General features: G+C 41.8%; 1 protein-coding gene across 1 annotated transcript; it reads right to left on the bottom strand.

Moving 5' to 3' along the window:
• Positions 1-4,930: 4,930 nt before the first annotated feature.
• MEX3D (mex-3 RNA binding family member D) lies at positions 4,931-19,669 on the bottom strand. Its single transcript, XM_026681091.2, has 2 exons — positions 18,812-19,669; positions 4,931-7,293 (listed from the first exon to the last, which is right to left on the bottom strand). The coding sequence occupies exons 1-2, from the start codon at positions 19,515-19,517 to the stop codon at positions 5,999-6,001; spliced, it is 2,001 nt and encodes a 666-aa protein (XP_026536876.1). The 5' UTR covers positions 19,518-19,669; the 3' UTR covers positions 4,931-5,998.
• Positions 19,670-25,677: the final 6,008 nt, after the last annotated feature.

Below are 25,677 nucleotides of genomic sequence, written 5' to 3'. Positions count from 1 at the left end.
CAATGAATATATATAATTCAAGGTAAAAGAAATATAATTGAATGGAAGGAAAGGGAGAAATAAAGAGAAGTTGGGAAAAGATATGAAGTTGAAGATAAGATAAATATACATATTAAATTGTGTTTGTATGGAAATATGATAATTTGGAATTATTTTGTTTTTAAATAAGATGCCTTATTTGTTTTTCCAGAAAAGATCTCTTATGTTGTTATATTCTATGTTCTGTTTGTTTGTGTATTGATTTCAAAAATTAATAAAATTTGTTTTTTAAAAAAAAGAAAGGTAATAAATGGGCCAAACTCACTTAACTGTCTCACTTAGCAACAGAAAATGTTGAGCTTGGTTATGGTCGTAAGTCAAGGACTACCTATAATTGAATTAACCCACGTTTAGCTTTACGTTATATAGATAGAGAGATAGAGTTTCTGGTTCAAAGACATGAGCTTGTGCAGTTCATCTGTGGACAGAGAGAGGACTGTGCAGACCCAGCGCAGAGTCTAGCACAATGGGAGCACTCGAAATCCATTGTGGTAATAATTGTGGGTGTTATTCTGTGACACCACTGACATGTTTCTCTCAGGTTTTGTCTTTGGATCCTGTAGAAGCTTTGTAGCATAGCTCTCTTGGCTAGATGTCAGAATGGTGTAGGATTTCCTTTACAGCACCTTGGTAGTGCTTGTGTGGATGACCTCAAGGGTCTCTTCCCCAGTCTCTGATATACCATAGAGCAGAGGTAGGACAAAATGGCCCCTTTATGACTTGTGGACATCAACCCCCAGAATTCCTGAGCCAGCATGGCTGACTCAGGAATTCTGGGAGTTGAAGTCCACAAGTCATAAAAGGACCATCGTGTCCCCACCCCTGCCATAGAGCAACTGGCAAGTCATCCATTCTGATGACATGTCCCACCCACCACATGATCAGGGACTCAATGTTGGTGAATTTCACGCAATCCAGGACCTCCAGATTGTGGGCATAGTCTTGCCAGTATATGTCAAGGATGGCGCTCCATCGTATAATGACATAATATACTAACCATAATAATAAAATCACATAATAAATTTTTAAAAAAGCACATATATATATATCGTATTGTTCACTTAACACTTAGCATGTTGAGTTTGGAGAAGACAATGTTGGTTGTAGACTTCTGAACTCCCTTTCATATTTGGGAGGGGGATAGGACGATGGTAGGAAGAATTATCCAGAGTTTCTCCAGACTAATGTATGAAAAATGGTGAGTTTACCTTAGCAACCCAGCAGATTTCAAGTGGTCATCAAGAATAAATTCCTAATAGAGGAAACAAACCACAGGTGTCCTGCTCTTGGCAGGTAACACCTACCAACAGCTGTCTGACAATAGAACAGCCTAACACTACAGATGGTAGATTTTCCAAAAATCTGAGGACAGGCTGGATGGCCATCTGTCAGAGATGCTGCCATAGGGACAGGGAGTTGGGACATATGATAACTGAGGTCTCTTTCAAGTCTTGCGTCCAAAATGTTGGAGTTTAGCTATATGCTATATCAGGGGTCTCCAACCTTGGCAACTTTAAGCCTGGTGGATTTCAACTCCCAGAATTCCTGAGCTAACATGACTGGAGGAGGAATTCTGGGAGCTGAAGTCCACAAGTCTTAATGCTGTTATGTTTGAAGATCCCTGGTGTAAGTCAAGGACTACCTAATGTACATATGCATTAACAATTAGGTATCTTATAAGCTTGTCAGTTATGGCTTATTTGAGCAAACCATGGTTTATGACATGATATACTTAACCAGATCAGAAGTAAAGTTACTGACTGAATTTGCATAGCTAAGCTTAATATAGCTGTACGCGGCCTGTTAGTTAGGATATTCTTTGAAAATTGTATAAATGAATGGTTTATATTTTTATATTTTATTTATATTTTATATTTGCATAGCACTAGTTGTGCAAATACAGAGACTACAGAACACATTAATACCCAATTCTTTGAATTTTTGCTGTTAGTGCAAAACACAGCAGTCCAGTTTGGTGGGTGCTACCTACCAAGAGCATATAACACCTGTGCTTTGGTCTCTAAGTGGTTACCAGTTAGTTTCCAGGAATAATTCAGAAGTCTGGTTATTATTTATAAAACACTAATGATCTGGCACCCTGCCAACTGCAGGTCCACCTTACCTAACCTGGCTCATCCAGTATATATGGAACCACTCATTCCCCACCATTTGTGGAGATTAATTTCTCAGAAACAATTTTTCATTTGTCTTGTAGCGTTGTAGAATATTCTACCATGACAAATAAGATTTGCTGAACCCCTTTTAATGTTCAGGAAGCTACTTGCAATGGGACTTTTCCAACCAATGTTGGTTGAATTGATGGCAACCTCACTCCTTGATTTATTTCACTTTGCATATCTTATTATAAATGTAATTGGTATTATTTAGTTTGGCTTTTTAAGATTGTTTCATTACCCTTTTATTGCTATAACCTTGATTCATTTTTGATTATGTCTGCTGTGGTTAATAAGTTTTTTTTTTCAGTGCTTTGTAAACAATTCTTTGCTTGGATCTAGTAGTATCCAAACTGAATGAACAAATTGATTGCCTTGTTCTCCAAAGGCAGAGAAGAATTGGACCCAAAAATGGATATGAACAGTCGTCTGATGTTGATACTCACCTTTTGTTCTCTCTGGCATATTTTTCTCAAGGAGGGAGCTGCAGAAGGATACCGATCAGCTCCCTTGCAATAGAACTGTATTACTTTAGGCCAGGGGTGTCCAACCTTGGCAACTTTAAGACTTGTGGACTTCAACTCCCAGAATTCCTCAGCCAGCAAAAAGGTTGGACACCCCTGCGTTAGGCCAAGAACTACATGTGGTCCTTGACACATCACCGTTCTCTGGCTTATAGAAAATTTGTAGCAAATAGCAAGACAGCTTGCAGAAGCATTAGAGAAAAGCATAAAGTTAGGGTTGCAGGGTTGTATATCACTGCTGACAACACACAAAAAACAGTAGCATGATCCCTAATTAAGAGCTTGAGGACCTACTGAATATTGTTAAACAGCACAAATCAAGTTTCTGGTCCCTTAGGTTGAAAGGATGTGTTTGAAAAAAATGTTCAGTTACAAACTGGGTTAAGATGTTCAGGGGCATCAGAAATGTGTCTAGTTCCTTGGTCCATGAATAAGAGAAAAGGCGATGGATCTCATCAGGGATCATAGACAATTAAGTGGAAATTTTCCTCCCTCCCTTCTAAATGGCAGAGAAACCCTAATGAAAGGATGAGCAAAAAGCTTTAGAACAGAAGTCTCCAAACTTGGCAACTTTTAAGACTTGTGGACTTCACAGCTGGCTGGAGAATTCTGGGAGTTGAAGTCCACAAGTCTTAAAAGTTGCCAAGTTTGGGGACCCCTGCTTTAGAAGATGAGACAGGAAGAGGCCACAGAATGCTCCAGGCTCCCTACCCAGGCCAATGTTCCCATCATCTCCTGCTGAAGTTAAATGAAATGGAACAGCCTGCTTCCTGAAGCTGTGGATGCTCCATCAATGGGATTCTTCAAATAAAGATTGGGCAGCCATTTGTCTGAGATGGTGTAAGTTTTTTTTCACTGAGAAAGGGGTTGGATTAGAAGACTTCCACGGTCCCTAACAGCCTTAGGATTCTGGTATTTATACAAAGGAAAGAAGCCAGAATTTGCCAGTCAGGTGCAGTAAAAGTAAATCCCTTGTTTGCTATGTTAAGTAAATCCCTTGTTTGCTATGGGCTGGTTTTTTGTGAAATCTGAAAGTAAACACGGAAAAAAAATGGCATAAGCTGTAATCATGGGAGCATGGGGATGCTGCAAGCAGCTGTTAATGCAGACTGGTTGCCAAGGATCCAAAATGCAGTCACATGATGTGTGTGGGAGGAAGAATAGCCATTGGAACTTTGGGGAAGCCAGGTGGTCAGTTTTGATGGTCCCGTCTTAAATTTGAACGGTTGCTGAGCAACCAGTTGTAAGTTGAGGACTATCTGTCATGTGCTTATGGGAAGAAATCTATAATGGGGGTCTCCAACCTTGGCAACTTTAAATCTGGAGGACTTCAACTCCCAGAATTCCCCAGCGGAGGAATTCTGGGAGTTGAAGTCCTCCAGGCTTAAAGTTGCCAAGGTTGGAGACCCCTATTCTGTAAATCAGTATACTATTGAAACCGCCAGAAAACCAGGGTGGTATAGTGGTTTCAGTGCTCGAATGAATCTGGGAAGACCCAGGTTCAGTTTCCTCCTCAGCCACAGGGACTCTCTGGACTGGAAGACATAGGGCCACACCCTCCCTCTCAACCTAACATCCGGGATAAATTCTATGATTAAGGTGATGGACTAAAGCAGGGATAGCCAGTCCCGCCTTTTCTCAGCCCATGAGCCAATAAGGTATGGTGAGGAAGGTGCTGGAGTAGGAGTGGGGAAACCAGGTTTAAGACCCTTTTCAGCCTCAGAAGCTTATTGGCTGACTTTGGGCTAGCCCCTCCCTCTTGTCGCAACCTACCTTGCCAAATTCTAGACAAGCTATAAAGACAAATAAAACATGTGGATTATAATTCCCAAAAGTGACTTTACTAGATTACCAGGACAGATTTGTCAGATAGTAAAAAGTCTTTTATTATTATTATTATCATCATCAGCATTATCATTATTAAGAAGGCTTTGAAGTTTAAAAAAAAAATAAAACTCTGGATACAATTTTCATAACTGTCAAGTCAGATCAACAAATATATATATATACATATACATATACATATACATATACATATACATATACATATATATATACATATATATATATATATATAAAATATATATATTTATATGTATATATTTCAGAACTTTAGCCGTTGGATGGTTAAAGGTCTGGTCCTTACCCCCACCCAATGCCAAGCCCCTTTTCTTAAAAAATAAAATATATTTTAGTTCTTAAAATTTATTCAATAAAGTAACTATTTTCCTAGAAATTCCCTACATATACACAGAGGTAAAAAATAAACTTTAAAAAGTCCAACATAAAAAAGAGACTTTTTTGCGTGTGCGTATTATGCTGATATTTATTTTTCCTTCTTTGCCCTCCCTAAGGGAGCCTGCCCGACTTCTCCCCTCCAGCTTATTGGTCCCCCTTGAGAGTTAATATCAATTTATATAATTTGGGGGACCAGCCAAATGCAGATAACACTTGTCTTGCCAACAACGAAAAATTATGTTCACGCTTTCTTTCTCTTCAGGACTGCATACAAAAAAAGTAAAGGAATAAGAGGAAGGAAGGAAGAAAGGAAGGAAGAAAGGAAGGAAGGAAGGAAGGGAAGGTAGGTGGGAAAGAAAGGAAGGAAAAAAAGAAAAAGGAAGGAAAAAAGAAAGAAAGAAAAAGAAATCTTAAAAGTGCACAATATGGACTTTTGCTTGATTTATCTTTGCAAAAAGAAATACTGTTTGGGGCAAAAGGGCATGAGGAACAGCAAACATTTAACCCAACCCAGCCTGTGCTTATGGGGTTGAGAGTTAAAGCTATTCTGTAAACAATATTTGAACAGATATATATTTTTTTGCCCAGCTTTGAAAGCTGGCTCTTGCCAAGCACAAAATGCAATTCAGCCCTCAGGCGCATAGGTATTCAAGTCCCAGAATTCTCAGCCATGGCCATGATAGGGAATTCTGTGAGTTGACATTGACACCTCTGACAGCTGCCCTAAATGGTGAAGACTCTCATCATCTTCCCCTCCCACCACCAATATTATTTTCCCTCGCTCTACCTCGACATATCTCCTTTCACCAGGCAAGATCCAAAAGGACATACTCCATTTCCCTTACCACCCCTCCAGGTTCTTTCGCATGTTCTGATTTCCAAAAAAATGTTGATATAAACAATTAGACGCTTGAAAAAAGCCATGTTCTTTGTTGTTCTTTTGGGTTTGTTTTGGAAGGAAAGGAAGTGTGTGTGTGTGTGTGGGGGGCAGTAAATGCATGGTGAGTCCCACCCACTCAGTGGCTATGAGAAGATATGGATGGCTTGCGTGGCTGGTGCGTGGCAGGCAGGGCACTGGGGCTCAATCCGGCCACAGATGCGCATGGCACACTCCATGCAGAAGAGGTTATGGCCACAGGGCACGAGGGCAGCAATCACTTCGCTCTCAAAGCACACCATGCACTCGCGGGAATTCTTGCGAGCCCGTTCTGAACTGTTAGAATCAGTAGGCGAGCCAGAAGTGGCAGAGATGCTGCTCGGTAACGGGGAAGAGGATGAGTAGCCGGTGCTGTTGGAGAAGGATGACATGGAACCCTGGGCCGGCAGCCAGGACAGGGCACTGACTGGATCGCTCTGGATGCGCCGGGCCAAAGGATGCTCCAGAGCCACGCCAGGGTCTGGAAGGGTGGGTGAATGCCGAGGTGTGGCGGAGGTGCTGAGTGTGCTGTTGCGTCTCTGAGCATTGCCGTTCACTGAGGAGGTGGAAGAACTGCTGAAGGCCTGGAGGGAATTGCTGGGAGCCTCGAAGGGGGACCAGATGGTGGTTGGCGTGGTGAGATCCAAGGCCAAGAAGTCAAACCCAAAATCACCGTCATCAGAGCCCAGTCCGGGAGCTGGAGGTTCGCTGAATGAGTAACTGCTGTTGTTGGAAACAAAGGAGCCCGTGGGGGGGCTTTCAACCACATGGCCCCCAAAGTAAGGCTCGGTGGCCGAGGTAGCACTACCCGAGGAACCGAGGTTATCGTTACGTAAACTGGGCACAGTCCGCCGGGTAGGGTGAGGTGCTTTTGACCACAGGCTGGACGGATTGCCACCCATCAGGTCGAGGCAAACGTCAGTGCCGTTGGAATGAAAGTCGTTGTTGATGTTGATGTCGATGAAGGAGCCCGTCCTCATGGTGATGTGAGCCTCGATCTCCTCACGCGCCCGGTCCACATTCTCCGGCATGCCTGTCACTTCAAACACCGGCTCCTTGTCCCGACTTGGGGTCACGATGTAGGTGTGTGTCTGTTGCTGGATGCGCTTGATGGTTGCTCCCTTTGGGCCCACCACTAGCCCGACCACACGGTAAGGAACCCGTACTTGGATGGTAGTCTGGCCGGGGAGGTTCGGAGGCGCCAGGACTGAGCCAGCCATGCCGTTGACTTTGTTGCGAGTGGCCCGGATCACGGAGAAGTGCTCGGCAGCTGAAAGGATTTCTCGCTTGGCCATCTCCACATCTTCTTTCCGCCCCGTTACAATAAAAATGGGTTCCTCTCCTCTCACTGGTGTTTTGATATAAGTGTTAGTTTTCGCTCTCAGGGCTTTGATCTTGCATCCTGAAAGACAGAGATATCGAAGACGAGAAGAACAAAAGGGACATGTCAGCTAATGGAGAACTCTATTTATAAATTTTAGTCTTGGTTAGAAATGTATCGCTGCATAAGAAATTGCGCTGTCAAAAAACAGCTTTCCATAACAACAAGTAGAATTTTTATGACTATCCCAACCTGGGCCTTTCAGATGCAATGCATCCCACCTCCCAGAATCACCTCCAAATCCTGCAGGCCACATTTTCCCCTGCCCCAAAGCACTCCATCTATAGTTCTCAACTTACAACCGTTTTTTTCACACTTAACGATTGTTGAAGCATTCCCGTGGTCACATGATCAAAATCTGAATGCTTGGCAACTGGCATGTATTTATGAGGATTGCTCTGTGCCAGGGTCATGTAAATCACCTTTTGCACCTTCTGACAAGCAAAGTCAATGGGGAAGTCACTTAGCAATTGTGTTATTAACAACTGCAGTGACTCATTTAAGAACTGTGGCAAGAAAGGTTATGAAGTGGGACAAAACTCACAACTATCTCGCTAAATAACATAAATTCTGGGCTTAATTGTGCTCATAAGTCAACAACTACCTGTATTGTAATCCTCTGGAAGAGGTGGAACTACCTTTTCTCCTCTTACTATTTTAAATAACTGGACAATTTAAGGGCAAAACACAGATTTTAAAGCACCTCTTAAGAACCCCAAATTTCATCCCCTCCCTTTCTCTCCCTCCATAGAGAGGGGAGAATCAAGAGGCAAAATGCTCCATTTCCTCTTATGGCAGTGCTTCCAATGTTGGCAAATTTGAGATTTGTGGACCCCCAACTTCCAGAATTCCCCAGCCAACATGGGGATTTGTGACTTTGCTTGTCACAAGCCGGCTGGGAAAGTTGCAAATGGCAATGTCAAGACCCTGGGATGCTACAACGATCGTAAATACATGCCTGTTGCCAAAACCCTACAGTTTGGTCATATGACTATAGGTATACTATAGTGGTCATAAGTGCGATCACTAGTTGTAAGTCACTTCTTTCAGCGCTGTTGTAACCTCAAATGGTCACTCAAGGAATGACTGTAAGTTGTGGACTACCTTTACTGGTATGGACTAGAAACTTGTTCTATTTTAACAGAAGAGGAGATCCTTAGGGAAGGGAAGCAAGGCTTAGACACGATAGTTCAGCAGCGTGTAGAGATGTACGTGTTCCATCCCTAAAGAAACTAGATTTTCATTTGCTTTAAAGGTCATTTTTTAAAAAAAATCCTGGATGGTTCAAGAACGCATCTCAACTCCCTCTCTCCCTAGAATAGAGACATGGACTATTTTTATAGAATTTATCTTTTTTTGTTGTCGTCCCCCTCATATCTTTTTGGAGTTTTTTTAATCTTTAAATTCTTTTTGAGCATTTGGCATCCAAAAGGAACGGAGCTGGATTTTACAGCTGTACAACCCAGGCAAGTTGGAGGAGCTATTTCAAGAAAAACCCAGGGCTACTTCCCAGAGATCAGAACAAGTAGTTCGATGCCTCAAATTTTTTTTGGAAGAGGTTAGAACAGAAAATAAGCCCTTCGCCCTGTTTTGCTGCTGGTCTTTGGGATCTGGTATAGAACAATCCATTTAGTGACGGATTGACATTGCAACAGCACTGAAAAAAGTGACTTACAGCCAGCTCTTGTACTTTATAACTGTTGCAGCATCCACAGAGTCATATGATCAAAAATTGGGTGCTTGGCAACTGACCAGCATTTATAACAGTTGTAGCATCCTGAGTTCAGGTGATCATCCTTTGTGATCTTCCAAAGCTGGCTTCTGTCAGACAAAGTCAGTGGGGGATCCTGGATTCGCTTAACAACTGTTTGATTCACGTAACAACTGTGGCCAAAGTCTGTAAAATCGAGAGTGGCTCCCTTAACAGGCCACCTAGCTTAGCAACAGAAATTTTGTTTCCAAATACGGTCGCAATTTGAGGACTACCTGTATTGCTCCTGTACACAGAAGCTCCATGTTAACTGTTAATATGATGAATATTTATTGCTCATAAATAACACGAAGGCCTCCACATAAAATGCTGAGCCTCCCAATGTTAATTTATCCTAAAAAGCACTGCTGACACAAAAGAGGATGCACAGAGGGCACTTTTCGGCCATTCAGATTGGGAAAAACACTTTTGCAATCACTAATGTGACCAAAACCCTCTTTTATCCTCATGTTCTGCTTTCACAAAGCAAACTGGAACATTTCCCCATCCTGAGGGGTTAAGATTCTCCTGTGGAAAACAAAGATAATCAGATAGAACATGGACGAGCCACAGTTACTCAGAGAATTGGTCTGGCCTCCTCTTGATATTATCCAGGTTGGCAACCGCTGTGCCCTGTTGGGTCAAAGGAGCGCCAAACTTTATTGAAGAAAATTTATACACATAGTCGACATTTTAGGCACAATGGAGCCTAAAACGTCCATCGCTATGCAGTTGTTAAAATTTTATGGTCATTTTATGACATTTTTTGCCTCAGTTAAGTGAATCCTTGCCATTGTTAGGTGAATCATGAGGTCGTTAAGTGAATTTGGCTCCCCCTCATTGACTTGGCTTATCGGAAACCAGCTGGGAAAGTTACAAAAGTGACCCAGGACAGTGAAACTGTCGTAAACACAAGCCAGTTGTCAGGCGCCTGAAAGCATGTGGCCATGGGGATGCTGTAATGGTCATAAGTGTGAAAAATGATCTCAAGTCACTGTTTTCAGTACCGATGTAACTTTGAACAGTCACTAAATGAATGATTGTAAATCGAGGACTACTTAGATGCTACCAAATTCACTTGCAGTGACTCCTGGCAGCTTACAAGGATTTACTCGCACTCTGCAAACTCCTCCATTTTATCTGCCCCTAATCCATTATTCCATTATTATAAGATGCTTGATATATTTACTAATCTTATACCTAGTTTCTATTTATTTTCTTCTCTTCAGAATCAATGACCTAATATTTTATAGGGGTGAATCCACTGTGATCTTTGCTCTGTCTACATCCAAAAAACTACACACACAAAAAAAGGTATGCCCGAAAAAAAATGTGTGCAATACTAAATTTTTCGGGAGTCTGAAGAGAAAATCAGACAGAGGAGGATTATGATTGAATATGTATAACGCTGATCAGGCCAGGAAATTGCTGCCCTCCCTGTCACTATTTTTAATAGACGATCCTGAGGACAATCTTATGAGAAAGGAAATTTGTTCTTACCCATGTTGCAGGAGGGAAAAGAAAAAAAAAAGCTGTTTTTTTTAAAAAAAGAACACAATTTATGGAAAGCATCGCTGCAAAACCTTTTCGCACATGGTGCCTTGAATTGCCATGTGCGAATAGGTGGCAATATAAATTTCCAAATAAACAAATAAATAGAACTTAATTGTCCAGTTTCCTTTCTTTTTTTTTTAGTCTGAGGTGCTCAAGCTCGAGTTCTGAGGAGGATTTCACAGGTACTTAACAGAGAACAGATAATCAGAGTTGGAAGGGACCTTGTAGGTCATCTAGTCCAACTCCCTGCCCAAGTGGGAGACCCTACACCATTTCTGACAAATGGCAGTCCAATCTTTTCTTGAAAGTCTCAAGTGATGGTGCTCCCAAAACTTCTGAAGGCAGCTTCTGTTCCATTGGTTGATTGTTCTCACTGTCAGAAAGTTTCTCCTTATTTCCAGGTTGAATCTCTCCTTGTTCAGTTTCCATCCATTATTCCTTGTCTGGCCTTCGGGTGCTTTAGAAAATAGCTTCACCCCTTCCTCCCTCTGTGGCAGCCCCTCAGATATTGGAAGACTGCTATCATGTCTAATACCACTCTATAAAGCCTTAGTAAGACCACACCTAGAGTCCTGCATCCAGTTTTGGTCACCACACTATAAAAAAAATGTTGAGACTCTAGAAAAAGTGCAGAGAAGAGCAACCAGGATGATTAGAGGACTGGAGACTAAGGGATATGAAGAACGGTTACAGGAAGTGGGCCTGGCTAGTCTAGTGAAGAGAAGGACCAGGGGAGACATGATAGCAGTCTTCCAATATCTGAGGGGCTGCCACAGAGAGAAAGGGGTCAAGCTATTTTCTAAAGCACCCGAAGGCCAGACAAGGAATAAATGGATGGAAACTGAACAAGGAGAGATTCAACCTGGAAATAAGGAGAAACTTTCTGACAGTGAGAACAATCAACCCATGGAACAGAAGTTGCCTTTGGAAGTTGTAGGAGCTTCATCACTGGAAGCTTTCAAGAAGAGATTGGACTCCCAACTGTCAGAAATGGTGTAGGGTCTCCTGCTTGGGCGGAGGGTTGGACTAGGTGACCCATAAAGTTCCTTCCAATTCTGATTATCTGTTAGATTTGTAAAGCTACAACAGTGCTGAAAAAAGTGACTTATGATTTGTCCCTTCACTTATGACTGTCACAACATATGCAGTAACATGATCAAAATTCAGGGGCGTGGCAACTTGCACGTATAGCTGCAGCATCCGTGTGTGTGTGTGTGTGTGTGTCACATGATCGCCATTTGCGACTTTCCGGGCTGGCTTCTGACAAGCCAAGACAATGGGAGAAACCAGATTTACTTAACGACCGTGTGATTCAACTTAACAACTTCAGTATTTCACTTAACCATGGCAAAAAGTGGGCCATCAAAGTGGGTGTGACTCATTAACAACTGCCTTGTTTAGCATCAGAAATTCTGATCCCAAATGTGGTCGTAAGTCAAGGACCACTTGTATGCTTCTAGAGCAGCTTGCATATGTGTGATTAAGAGCAAAGTATTCTTGGCTGGAATTTCCCTTCCCTTCTGTTCACAAACCACAGGATTTAAGCTCTGAAGCAGATTGCTTAGACCAGGGATCCCCAACCTTTCGACGCCGCGGCCCGGTTCCGGCGTCAGCTGGCGCGCAGCCCGGTTCCGGCGTCAGCTGGCGCCGCCATCTTTTTTGACGAAAAATCACTTCCGGTGGCGTCACGGAAGTGATTTTCGTCAAAATAGGAGCCAGCGCTTCTGGTGAGCTTTTTCAGGTAGAAATGGCTTTCTACCCGAAAAGCTCACCAGCGCTGGCGCCGCCATCTTTTGACGAAAAATTGCTTTTTTACCAAAAAGATGGCGGCGCCCAGCAACCAGCGGCCCGGTAAGGCTTGTTCCGTGGCCCGGTACGGTCCGCGGACCGGCGGTTGGGGACCCCTGGCTTAGACTCTGACTAGGCGGACTATTCCTGACCCTAGAATTACAATTCCTAGAAATGTGACTTGATTGGGTGGGTATAACCAACGAGTGGGCGAGAGAGACAGCCTGGGAACTCATAGTTGAATAGCAAAGCCGTTGGGGGAGGGGCTTGTGAAGGTCCTGGGTTCAATTTTTGGAATCTTTCAATAGGACCCCAAAGCGCCAAGATATACCACATTGTCCTGCAAAAGCACTTTGGCCATTCTATCTTGCAAAGATCCAGGAATACCAAAAAAAAGTCCAGGAAGACCTTGGAATGTGATATTTTAAAGCAGAGGTGGGGAACTATGGCCCTTTTATGAGTTGTGGACTTCAGTTCCCAGAATTCCTGAGCCAGCCCTCTGTAGAACAACGGCTAAATCTTTTATTGACCCATTGACCATTTTGGTGTAATGGTGAAAATACTGGTCTAGAAATCAGGAGACTATGAATTCTAGTTCTCTCTTAGGCATGAAAGCTGGCTGTGGGCCAATCCCCAGGAGATTGTGAGTTCTAGTCTCACCTTGAGGATGAAAGTTGGCTGGATAACTTTGGGCCAATCCCCAGGAGACTGAGTTCAACTCCTGCCTTAGGCATGAAAGTTAGTGGGGTGACATGGGCCAGTCCTGCTCTCTCAGTCCAACCCACCTCCCAGGGTGGTTGTTGTGAGGAAAACAGGAGGAAAATAGGACTACTAGATATGTTTTCTGCCTTGAATTATTTAGAACACTAATAAAGGCGGGATAAAAATCTAATACCCATCCGTTTCAATTCAGTCAATGGCTTTATGCACCCTTATGCAGTCCAGCAATGAATCTAAGCAAGGCTATTGATGGCTCAACTGGACTTAGGCAGCAAAGAGTTACAAGGATGAGGGCCACAACCTGTTGGCTGCACCTGGGCTGAAGGGCACATTCAGATCTTTGATAGTGTTGTAGGCTTTCTCACAGAATGATTTCCCTAGTGGGAGAAGCAGTGGTGGGATTCAAATTTTTTTACTACCAGTTCTGTGGGCATGGCTTGGTAGCTGTGGCGTGGCTTGGTGGGCGTGGCATGGGAAAGATACTGCAAAATCTCCATTCCCACCCCACTCCTGGGGAGAGATTACTGCAAAATCCCATTCCCTCCCCACCCCACTAACCTGCTTTCCAGCTCTGTTCTCCTGTGCAGGGCAACCAAAGAAGACCCAGCCAATCAGCTGGGACTCATTGGGAGGCAGAGAATAGATGGGGGAGAGGCCAGTCAGAGGTGGTATTTGCCGGTTCTCTAAACTACTCAAAATTTCTGCTACCGGTTCTCCAGAACTGGTCAGAACCTGCTGAATGCCACCTCTGGTGGGAGGGCATGGTTGATCCCAAAGCCCCACTTGAAATGGAGAGATTATTATTCATCAGCCTTCCTGGCTTTTGGTAGAAGATACTTTCTACCATTTCTGCCTTATTTTTAGTCCGATGGACAAGAGCTCAATAAAGCTGGGGCTGCAACCACCCATCCTGTTTTATTTTCTAAGAATGCTTCCGTCCTTCATGGGGCCCAGTGATGGCTGAAGATCATGTCTGGTGTTTTGCTTTGCAGCCTTCCATTGTTAAGGTCTGAGGGAAAGGGAGAAGACAAGATATCTAGGGAGGTGTCCCCATAACTGTGCTGCTTACAAGTGCTCTGTTACCTATGTGCAGCACACAGTAACGGCCATGGTATTGTCTATTATTCCTCAGGTATCACTAGAAGTAGTCTTCCATTTACAATCATTCATTTATTTTATTTTTATTTATTTTATTTGGTTTGTCAACTGCTTACAAGATAATAGGTATAAGTAAAAACATAGTTATGAATACATGTGTATGTATGTGTATGTATATGTGTGTGTGTGTGTGTGTGTGTGTGTATATACATTCAGCTTTGTTCGGGTATTTTCCCACGTCATTGTAGTTGTGCTTTTAAAGTTGTAGCACGTTTGGCAGAATCTCATCTGCCATCATCAGGCTTCTCTATAGTGTTCATCTTCATACAGAAGCCTGATGATGGCAGATGAGATTCTGCCAAATGTTGCTACAACTTTAAAAGCACAACTACAATGACGTGGGAAAATACCTGAACAAAGCTGAATGCCATACATGTAAGTACCTGCGAAAACTTAAGAAAACAAATATATATAAATATAAATAAAAATAAAAATAAAAGAAACAATAGGACAGGGACGGCAGAGACTGTTCAAAATTACAGCAGCACTGGAAAAAAAAGACTTATGACTTTTTTCACACTTATGACCGTTGCAGCATCCCCATGGTCACGTGATCGAAATTTGAACGCTTGGCAATGGGCATGTATTTATGACAGCCTGAGTATCCTAGTGTCACGTAATCACTTTTTGTGACCCTGACAATTAAACCCTGATAAACACTTCAAAGGCAAAGCAAAGCGCGTTTGTGGTTATTCTCAGTTTATTGACGCGGAACCTGACATAAAGTCAAAGGGGAAGCCAGGATTCACTTAATAACTGTGTTACTAACTTAATAACTGCAGTGATTCATTTAATCACTGTGGGATGAAAGGTTGTAAAATGGGGCAAAACTCACTTAACACCTGTCTCATTTAGCAACAGAAATTTTGGGCTTAATTGTGATTATATGTCAAAGACTACTTGTATTTGGCCCTCAAAGGGGCTAAGGAAACAACTTCGCAAGGCAACATTCATTCTCCAAGACTCAGTTCCACCTGTCCAGAAGGACATCACAATCCACTGAAGTAAAAATCATCAAGGGATTCAGAAAGAAAAGCAGGATTTCGTACAAGATCCCAAGGGAGGAGCAAGGGAGACTGATCAAAAAATCAATAAGAGTTGAAATACGAAAAAGGGCAAGAGATGGCTTATTTTTATTTATTGGAATTTGTCAAACAAAAATGAGAACAAGAATAAGAGAATAAATATACAATGACAGGGATGATAGGCATGTTAGTGCACATAATTATGCACGCCCCTTCTACTGACCACGTAAGTATGAAGTAAGGTCCACGGAAGTCAATTTGTGACTGAAACTGTGAAAATTTGTAGCTGAGACAACCAAATCAGGTAGGGCATTCCAGACTTTGACCACTCTATTGCAGAAATCATATTGGTAGATAGATATAGAATACATTTTAATATGGGATTTGTTTTAGTAAAGACTAAAAAATAGAGCTAGACATTAAAAATTGGGAAAATGTTATTATGCATACTGTTATATGATAGAAGCTATTCTAATTAATATGTATAAGCAAAATCAAGAAGTCAAGATTACTATTATGAAGGCTTAAAAAGTAAAAAATAAGATGATGAATAGATACATAATACCTCTTAATATGGGAATTGTTGTATTAGAGGCTAGTAATAACACATAGAAAGTAGAAATTGGAAAAACACTATTTTATATTCTTCCACAAAATAGAATTCATTATAATTACAATGTAAGCTGAAAGAATATTATGTATATTTAATATCATCATTGTTATCAAGATTTTGTATAAAGTAAATTGACCCAGACAATGTACTGTTCACTACAGATTTTGAAATAAAATAAAATTAAAAATAATTTTAAAAAAAGGAATGGATCCATTTTTCCATGACACTCTTGAAGGAGATAATCCTTCAAAGTGAGAAAAATCACATTGCATGTCTATTATTTGCCTGATTTCACTGGGTTCAGATTTAATTTTGGAAGGTCTTTTCAACAACCTCGGACGAAAGTAATTAAAAATAAAAGTTCATTATATAGAAGATGCTATATTCTTTCCAACAGTGGTCTTTTCTGGACTGACATGAGATGTTTAGGCCCTTCAGAAGAAAAAATAATGCAAGATACCATCTTTAAAAATAAAAAGCAAACAGAGGAAAATGATGCTAAAATTGTTTTTGGCCCAATACCTATCCTGCAGGTGAAACTTTAGGAGGCATCAGCCTTTTCCCCCTTCCTAATTACGGTACCTCATCTTTAACAGCAAAGCATGATGGCTGAACAAACTTGGAGAATCTGGGTTCATACCTGAAGTGAAATTTGAATTTCAGGTCATAAAGGAAAAGGGATGGAAACTCTGTTTCTTGATGAGAGCTAAAAACTTGAAGCTGAATAGGGGATCTATGTGTGCATTTTCAAGACTGAAGATTGTGCTAATCTACATAAAATTCAGATACCTAAGAAATCTTTTACCTAACAAAATATACAAGGAAATGCAAAAACTGTATTGTTTAAATTGTATATTTTGCACTACACAACCAAACTTTACTTCCCAGATAAATTTCTTCTGTTAAATTTGTTGTTGGATGTATGCTAGCAATAACTTTTAAAAAAAGAGTTCCCCATGCATATTTTTCATGGAGTTACATAAAAACTTCTAGTTTTTTTTAAATCTTTAAGGCGCAATGCAACTACAATCAAAATCTATTTGGTCAACATCACTATTTACAAGCAGGACCAGATTTTCTAAAAAAGATACCTCTGAGCAAACACTGTGTTTTATCTGCCACTAACCAATCACACTCTATGTGCTAGAGATAGTGAGAAGATTTACCTGATTGGACAGTAAAAACCTCAGGCTGCCTTCTTGAGGAATTAAATCCTGACTTCTGCTAAGACAGGAAAAGCAGAAAAAAGTTGGAAGGCGAGCTGCATGGCCTAATATAAATTGGGCGTGGCCAAATAGGGGCGGGAGGGGAAGGGGGGGGTACTTCCAGAATTATCCAATAGGATACAAGGAGCGTGATGTCACCGCGCTCAACACAGCATGGTCTCAGCTAACAAAGCGAACAATAGGGCAGATATGTGCCCCATTGACAAGGGGGAAAAGACTGATACAGACCCCCAAATTACGAACTTTAAAAATACAAAAATGTTACACAACTTAGGCTGGCTATAAACAAAGAGCTGGAGTAATTCTTATTTAGATACTTGGAGAATGTCTTAAAATGTTCCAGCTTTGGAAAAAAAGGAAAGGTACATTTTTCTACAATATATTTTGGCATTTATTATGGTAGCTTTCAAATGCAAAACCAGCAAAGGAAGACAGAGGAGCATCAGTTCAAGATTTGGCCCACCATACGCTCATCTTTGCCCATTGAAACTTGCTCATTTTCTTTATACCTTTGCTGCTAAGGAAAAAAAATGGGTTTTATAAATCAAAATGTTAAAATGTATGGAAAGAAGGCAAGAATGTGAATAATCGGAATTATGTTGAGTGAGCAATTTGCAAAAGGAACAACATGGGTCCCAAAAGAAGTGGGACCTGAAAAACGGGGCACAGATGACACCAATTCCGCATGGATTCCAGAAGGTGGGTTCGAGTTTGCCAACTTATAACTTCTTATAGCCTCCTCGTCCAGAAAGAACAACAAGCATCCAAACCTGTGCTCAAATGTATCTCCTCAATGTGTGTAGCACCTTGTCTTTTTAAAACAAGGATTACCTACTTTAAATACAATTCATAAAGATGCTCACTTGGTTCTCTCAAAACAAAGGGAAAATAAGTGGAAATGGAATATTGTTATTTCTGGAATAATTTTTCCAACTGTAAATGTCGAAAGTTTTTTAGTTTCCTTCCTTCCTTCCTTCCTCTCCACATTTCTGTCACACGAAAAGAACAAAGAAGCTTTTAAAGTCTCCCCAAAGCCAAATGGAACAGGCCCAGAAATTAGGCGTTCCTTGGTTTTCTAGATTTCAGTGAAGTATGAATTAAGGAAGAGAAATACAAAGCCAAATATGGCTGGATTTAGCCACACAAAAGCTGGAAAAGTTGGTATTGGGGCATAGAGAGAAAACTGAAGTCTGTCAGTTTTCACATTTAGAAAGCTACAATCTGGGGGAATGCAGCATTTCTAAATGCTTACATAAAACAACCTTAAAGATTGGGGTGTGCACATACATCGGTTGCCCCAAGCAGGCTCACCTCCCCTTCCAAAGTTTTCCTTAAAAAAAAAAACAGAAAACAAAAGGACCAGCAGTTTGTTTTATTTCCTCCAAACATGGGGTGGGTGCTATGGATGTTGCTTTAAAAATAAAATGAAATTTAAAAAAAATGAAAGAAAGCTCTTTTCATCCCCAAATAAATTCGAGAGAAAGGGACAAACCCACCTAAAACGAAACCCTCCCAAGACTTTTGAAAAACTATGTAGGAGATTGCTGAGTAATTGGGGAGGGGGTGAGAGGATCTAGGGGCAGATGTGGGGGGGGCAGAAACTAAGGATGGGGGACCCGCCCTTTCCTACCGATGGGCTTAACTTTATGATGGGCACAACCAACCAACTCTTCTTGCATTCTTGGACGGTTTTTTTGTTTTTTACCTTGACGGCCCACGATTTCTGCCACATGTTCCGAGCTGGGCACCGAGACGCATTCCGTCATGTTGACACTCTTCTTGCGGCTGCCGATGATGCCCAGCTGCCCGTCCAGCAGGGGGTGCTGTGGCGGAGGGGGGTGCCCCAGATGGGGCGGGAAGGCCCCCAGGATCTCCACGGGGGAGACGGAGTTGGAGGCCGGGGGGCTGCCCTCGGCCTCCAGCAGGACCAGGCCCCCACCTGCGGGCGGCGCTGCTGCCAGGGGAGGCAGCCCATGGTAGCCGAAGGGATCCAGCCCTCCTGGATCACCTGCCTCCATCAGGTCGTCCTCGGGTCGTGGTCCTCCTCCTCCTCCTCTTCTTCTTCTTCTTCCATCCTCCTTGGCCGCCGCCGCCTCCTCCTCCTCCGCTTCTTCTCTCCCGCCTTCTCCTTCCTCCTCTTCCTCCTCCTCTGCCGCCAGCCCTAAGATGGAAAGCTGCTCCAAGGCCAAGGAAAGCTCCGCCGCGGAGTCTCGGAGGGGCGCCTCGGCTTCTTGCAGGAGAGGCGGGGAAGGCGGCTCCAGGCTGGGCTGCTCGGGGCCGGCAGGCAGGGCGAAGCTGCTGCCGGAACAAGCCGGTTGCTGCGCGATCTGGGGGGTCAGCAGCCCGCCCAAGCCAGACGGGGGGCAGCAGCGGGAGGCTTCTCCATCCAGCTGGTAGATGGCGCTGGGCATGGCTGCCTGCAGCTCCCCCTCCTCCGCCTCTTCCTCCTCCTCCTCCTGCTGCTGCCCCCCCAGCCTGGGACGGGCTCCCTGCCTCCGGCTTCGGGGCGCTCTCTCGGGCTGCTGCCGCCGCCGCCGCCGCCGCACCGCCCCCAGATCGGCTCCGCTCGCCTAGGATCCCGCCCCCCTGCCTCCTCCTCCGCCGCCGCCTTTGTTTGCTGGCCCTGCCGCCGCCTTCATCCAGCAGCCCGGCCCGGAGAAGGGGGGGAGGGAAGGAAGAAGGGAGGGAGGGAGGGAGGTTGGACGGGGCGGGGAGGGGAGCCCGAGCGGAGGCTGCCGGCAGCGCACCCGCCCCTCCACCCGATGGCGCCTCGCCGCGCCTCTATCCCACCCAGAAAGAGGACGTCATCTCCAGCCCAACAATGAAAGACCGGGAGGGGGAGGGCAGAGAAAAAGGGGGAAAGCGCATGCGCGGGGAAAGCCTTTTTCCCACCCTTCAACCCCCCCCCCGGGGGTAGCCCCGCCCCCTCCCACGCGCTGTAAAGGTTCGGGGTTAAAAGCGCGGCCACGCCTTCCAACTTCTGGCGGGGGAGGGGGGGAGGGAATGGGGCTGATTTGGGCCGGGAGGGATGCTTCCCCGCCCTAAACCCGACTTCCTGAGCTGTCTTTGTAATAAAAATATATATGGATATGAAGTCGCGGGGTGCAAAGGGGGGGGGGGGGGAAGGAATGTTACTTTTTAAAAAAAGGTGCGCTAAAAATAATTAACCCCCTTCCAAGCCAAGTTCTTGGGAGTATTTTGAGTGCAAAAGCCGTTTTCTTGCCCGCTTTTGGAGATTGATTTTCGTCTAGTTTGCAGCCTTGGAGTTTCCTCGTGGTCTACCGTCCCAGCCCAGTCCTCCTTAGCTGTCAGCTCCTGTAGACGTGGCATGTTTATTTCGGTCAGTAGGGAACCTAATTGGTGACTTTTGCAGAAAACGCCATGCTTTGGCTAATGTTACCTTTCCCCACCCCACCCTTTTTGGTTTAATTATTGTCTTGATATCAAAAAATGAGTTGATAAAGGAACTATATTGTGAGTGCAGTTCCTAAATATTATAACCTAGTGTTGCTTTGGGAGCCAGTGAGAACAGTCACATAACACTAACCTCATTCTATGGAGATTTTCAGTCATCCAGGCCATGGTTGTCCCCAAGGTGCTTTTTTCAAGAGGCAACTGCACTTTCTGGTTTTTCTTTGAAGACGTTTCCCTTCTTCAGCTCTGATGGTAGAGCTGAAGAAGCTTCTTGGATGAGAAGTGAAACATCTTCAAAGAAAACCCAGAAAGTCGTTTCCTCCTGAAAAAGCACCTTTCGGACTAACCTCATTCCAACATAGTTCCAAGTCCTGATCATCTTCTACCTTCTCTGCAGAATGAATCTCCTCTCGGTTCAGAGACAAACCTGCAGGCCTCTTTGAATTTCATGCTTCTCTGTCCCACTATTCCCACATTTTCCATAGCCAGGAAGGTAGAATTATCAGTCTTAGCTTTGGTTGTCATTGATTCATGGCCATCAAGTTGATGTTAACTCTTGACCTGTCCCCAAGTTGCTCCTTCAATGGAGTCTTTTCTCCTTCCACTTTCTCCAGCTTTATGGACTTCTCAAGGAGCTGGATCTTTGCATTCAAAATTGAGCTTGGTCATTTGTGCATCAAAGTGGGAACTCTGGATTGATTTAATGATTCATTTTATATGTTCTTGGTTGTTCATATTTCTTCAACACCAAAGTGCAAAAGCATCTATACTCTTTTTCCAAGTCCAATTTTTATTTCCATAGAAAACCACTGTATGGCTAATTCTGATCTTTTGAGGCAAAATAGTTGAATGAATGAGTGAAGCCATGTGCTTCTTCCTCAGTTGGGACCATTCATATCTCCAATGTAAATAACCCCAAAGGTTTTATTGCTTTTCATTCCTCTACCTACCTTTAAATCATTTGGATGTCACTTGATTGGTTAATGGTTAATTAAAGAAAAGGATTTTAAAAATATCTGTGACCAGTTGATAATACAAATGCAGACATTAAGACTTCAGAGGAAAAAAAACACAATATACTGAACAAATTGAAGTGCATTGTTCTGGTGTTTCATTTATAAAACTAGTAACTACAATAAAAAAATAAGCCTTTAGTAATATAATGAAGGGTGCACAAATGTAAAGAATGGAGTATGAATATCTGTCTTTATTTTCTTAACTCTGTTCTCCCTGTACATAGTAAAATGATTATTGTACTGTCTTGGGTCTTACTGTTACTAGTGAAAATGAATGCACCAATACTTGTATTCTGTCTGTGAAGCTACTGGTTTCTTTTCCAGATGGGGTATTTTCTTCTTGTGATTATTAGTGACCCCAACTAATAATTAAAGGAAGATGCAAGAATTGACTTTTTAGCTGAGAATACCTCCCTTGGGAACTACTTTTGAATAGACATGGGTAGTGTTGAATTGTAAATATTGTATTGCTGTTGTTTATGAAATTTATACAGTACCCAACTCAACAACTCTAAATATTACGGCAAGCATAATGAAGTGAAGGTTCTCACTCTTCCTCAACACAGTCCTGAGTGAAGAATGGATCTTCTAAAAAAGTGGGGGGGAGGAGGATATGCATCCAGACTTTGGGCAAAGCCTCATTCCAGAGGGCAGGTGCTGCCACAGATGTGTACTTCTGAAGTCGCAATAAGATGTCAACCCTTTGACATCAAACTGGCTGGGCAGATACTACGAGAAATAGATGATGCCTCAAGTAACCAGGCCCAATGCTCTGTAGGTTTTTAGAAGTACTGAGACATGCCCATCATTGCTCACACCACTGCATCCTGGATCAGTTGAACCTTCTGGGTTGTCTTCAAGGGTAACCCCCACATAGATTTGCAGGAGCCAAGCCATGAAATACACTTGCACGCCCTGTAGGTATACGTCATATTGGTAACAATTTACAAAGCAAGTTGTAATACTATTTTGATATTCAGAGGAAAGATTTGACGGTATCGTTTGAACATTTGGAAGAACATTTCACCAATCAAAGGTAAGTCCAGGACATCTTTTTCTCTCTTTTAGAATTAGTAAAGTGCTTAACTTTGGCTGTATCACGTGCATCTAGTAAGTATTTATTCCTTCTATTTTCAGTTGCACAAGAATGCAACAAGAATTTTTCTGGATTTGCCCTAAGATATGTAATTGTGCAGAGAATTATTAAGTTTGTAAATGTTTCAGGACCAGGTAAGAATATATTTAATGTGAATTGAAATTGTGCAAGGGAGAATTCTCAACTCCAGACCCACTATAGCACACAGAAATGACTTTTTACAGAATTAAATACATCCCCTTTTTTTAGTGTTTTTTCCTTTTTCCTTTGGTAAGTTTACTTTTACTATAGGTAGTCCTCAATTTACAACCATTCATTTAGCAACTGTTTGAAGTTACAACAGCATTGAAAAGATGACATAACTGGTCCTTGCACTTATGATCCCCATGGTCACATGATCAAAATTTGGCTCCTTGGGCTAAGGCTGCCCTGCAGGGGCGGCTGAAGATAGGGGGGATCCGGAGAGGGGTTTGGGGGTGTTGCAGACCCCCTCCCCGGCCGGCAGAACCCCCTTTTCCCAAGACGGTGCAGCGGCGGTCCGTAATGGCCGCCACAAAGAAGCCGGCAGCTGGGTAAGAATTCGCAGGAGGAAGAGGAGAAAGCCTTTGAAAGTGAAAGTTTTTCTTGGTTGACCCAGGACTCTAAGACATATTTAACATAATTCCTGGAAATTATGGCTTTTTGAATGATACCTTCCAGAAGAGAAAATAAGCGGCAATTTTGAGGTGCTGAAAGGAAAGTTTACTCTCCTTCCCTACGGAATCAATAAGTGGATACTGAGAAACCTGTCTTTTTCAGGTAAAAACTGGCTTTATGTGATAAGTGGGAAGGGAGGGGACAAAAAATATATTTATATGTTAAGATTTTGTTGGAGGAGATGCCTTAAGGATCTGAAGACTGAAATGTATTGTAATAAGGCTTTAAGATACAGATTTGGACTTTCTTTTTTTGATTGATACTACCCCAGGAAGAGAAAGTGAGAACTTTGTCTTGGCTTGGATTGATTGATGACTTTGGGATTGTTCTATTTTTTGAAATATCTTGATTGTTGCAAGAAGAAAGAGGGGGGGGGGAGAAAAGAAAAGATTTATAATGGCTTTTTCTGTTGAGGAACTGAGAAAAGAATATGAGCAAACAAAAAAAGATGGCAAAGATGGTGTAAAAGAAGCCTTCCTTTTTTTAGAAATGGCGCTTGCTACCTATCAACAAACACTACAACAGATGGAGGCAGCAGCAGAAGAAGAAGAAGAAGCCATCTTTAATGAATTTCAAAATTTAACTAAGAAAGAAGGAAGAAAGAAAGGAAGGAAAATGAAGGACTTAAGATTTAAAAAAACACTCAAGAAAGAGAAAAATAAGGTGCAAAATCAATATAATGATAGTAAACAAAAGAAAAAAGGAACACAACAGAGAAGGGAAGCCAGTAAGGCAGAGGCTAGGAGAAGGGGGGGTAGAAAGGTCTGGTGGGAGAAGAAAGAAAGGGAAAAGGTGGAGAAAAGCCACAAAGTTTTGAAATTAGATGGGAAAAGAGGAATCTTTTTAGGGACAAAGGGTAAAAGTATAATTTCTTTAAAAAAGATTTTTCAAGGTACATAAGATGGTATTGTAGCATTTGTATTAGAAATTGAAAATTAGAATGGTTTAAGAGTTAATAAGAGATTAAAATGTTGAAATGTTTAGTAATGATTGATTTTAAAATTTAATAAAATATTAAAGGGAATGTTTAGAATATTGAGTTTCAATTAAAGAGTTTAATATGACTATGGTATTGATGTTATTATAAAATTATTATTGTAGCATTTGTCTTTGGAAAAGGCAATGGGAATGTTATAAGATTCAATATTTAGATCTATTATTTAACTATGTATTTAATCATTTTGGATTTATTATTTTTCTTTTATTTTTTTAAAAAAATTAGTAGATAGAATGTACCAAGCAGAATCAGATTGGGTATTAGGTGTTATTTTAAATGTTAATCTAATTAATTTAGGGGGAAGATAGAAAGGCATCATACTCTGATTAGTGATTTCAGGAGAAATTCTTTTTTTTTATTATAAGGAATGAGACAAAGGGATAATAAAGAATGGACAAAAGATACAAATATAATGACTCAAATTAAGATGGATTAAATAAGATAGAATTAAGAAGAGTGAAATGTGTGGAGAAGCTAATATAGAAGACATAGAATGGTAAATAAAATAGGTAATGACATGTAAGATGAGCATGAATATAATTGAAGTCCATGTAGAGAGAGGTACCTGGGGCCAAGTTACTTTCCTAAAAGATTTTTTATATGTTTGTGTGTTGTGTGTTTATGTTTTTGGGAGAATTAATAAAACCTTGCAGAAATATAGAATGAGAATAATGGTAACCAAGTCAGAAAGAAATAGATGAAATAATAATAGTGAAATTGAATTAGAGAAGTAAAGAGAAACTGGATAAGAGGTATTTGTATGCTCATATGGAAATGGTTTAAAATAGAATTATATTGTATAAAATAAGGTTTTATTTGACTTGTAAAATTTATAATGGAAAAAGGTTCAAGTATGTAATGGTTAATGATGATTTGTTTGTCTTTAAAATTAATAAAATGTGTTTAAAAAAATTTTTTTTGGCTCCTTGGCAACTGGCATGTATTTAACAATGGTTGCAACATTCTGGGGACCCGCAATACCTTTTGTGACCTTTCAAGAGGCAGTCAATGGGGGAGCCAGATTCCTTTGGCGACCACATCCACAATTTGCTCACCAACTGCAGTGATTTCCTTTACAGCCATGGCAAAAAGGGTCATAAAATTTGGAGGTAACTTACTTAACCACCTTGCTTAGCAACAGAAATTCTGGTCCCACTTATGTTCATAAGTCGAGGACTACCTGTATATTATTTTACACAATGGGTGTAATTTGTTCAATATTTTTGTCATCTTGCTGCTTTGGAAGATGATTACAAGATGAGTGATGTTCATATATTCTTTCAGTCCTGATAGCCAGACAGTAACTTGATACAAGTTTATTTACCTGTGGCAAGTTGCACCTTTTCACAATA

This window comes from Notechis scutatus, chromosome 1 (genome assembly GCF_049901735.1).
Source record: "Notechis scutatus isolate UNSWTSFEM ecotype Mainland chromosome 1, rNotScu1.2, whole genome shotgun sequence".
Taxonomy (NCBI): domain Eukaryota; kingdom Metazoa; phylum Chordata; class Lepidosauria; order Squamata; family Elapidae; genus Notechis; species Notechis scutatus.
Note: the sequence above shows the minus strand (reverse complement) of the source record. Positions and strands in the feature narration are given on the sequence as shown.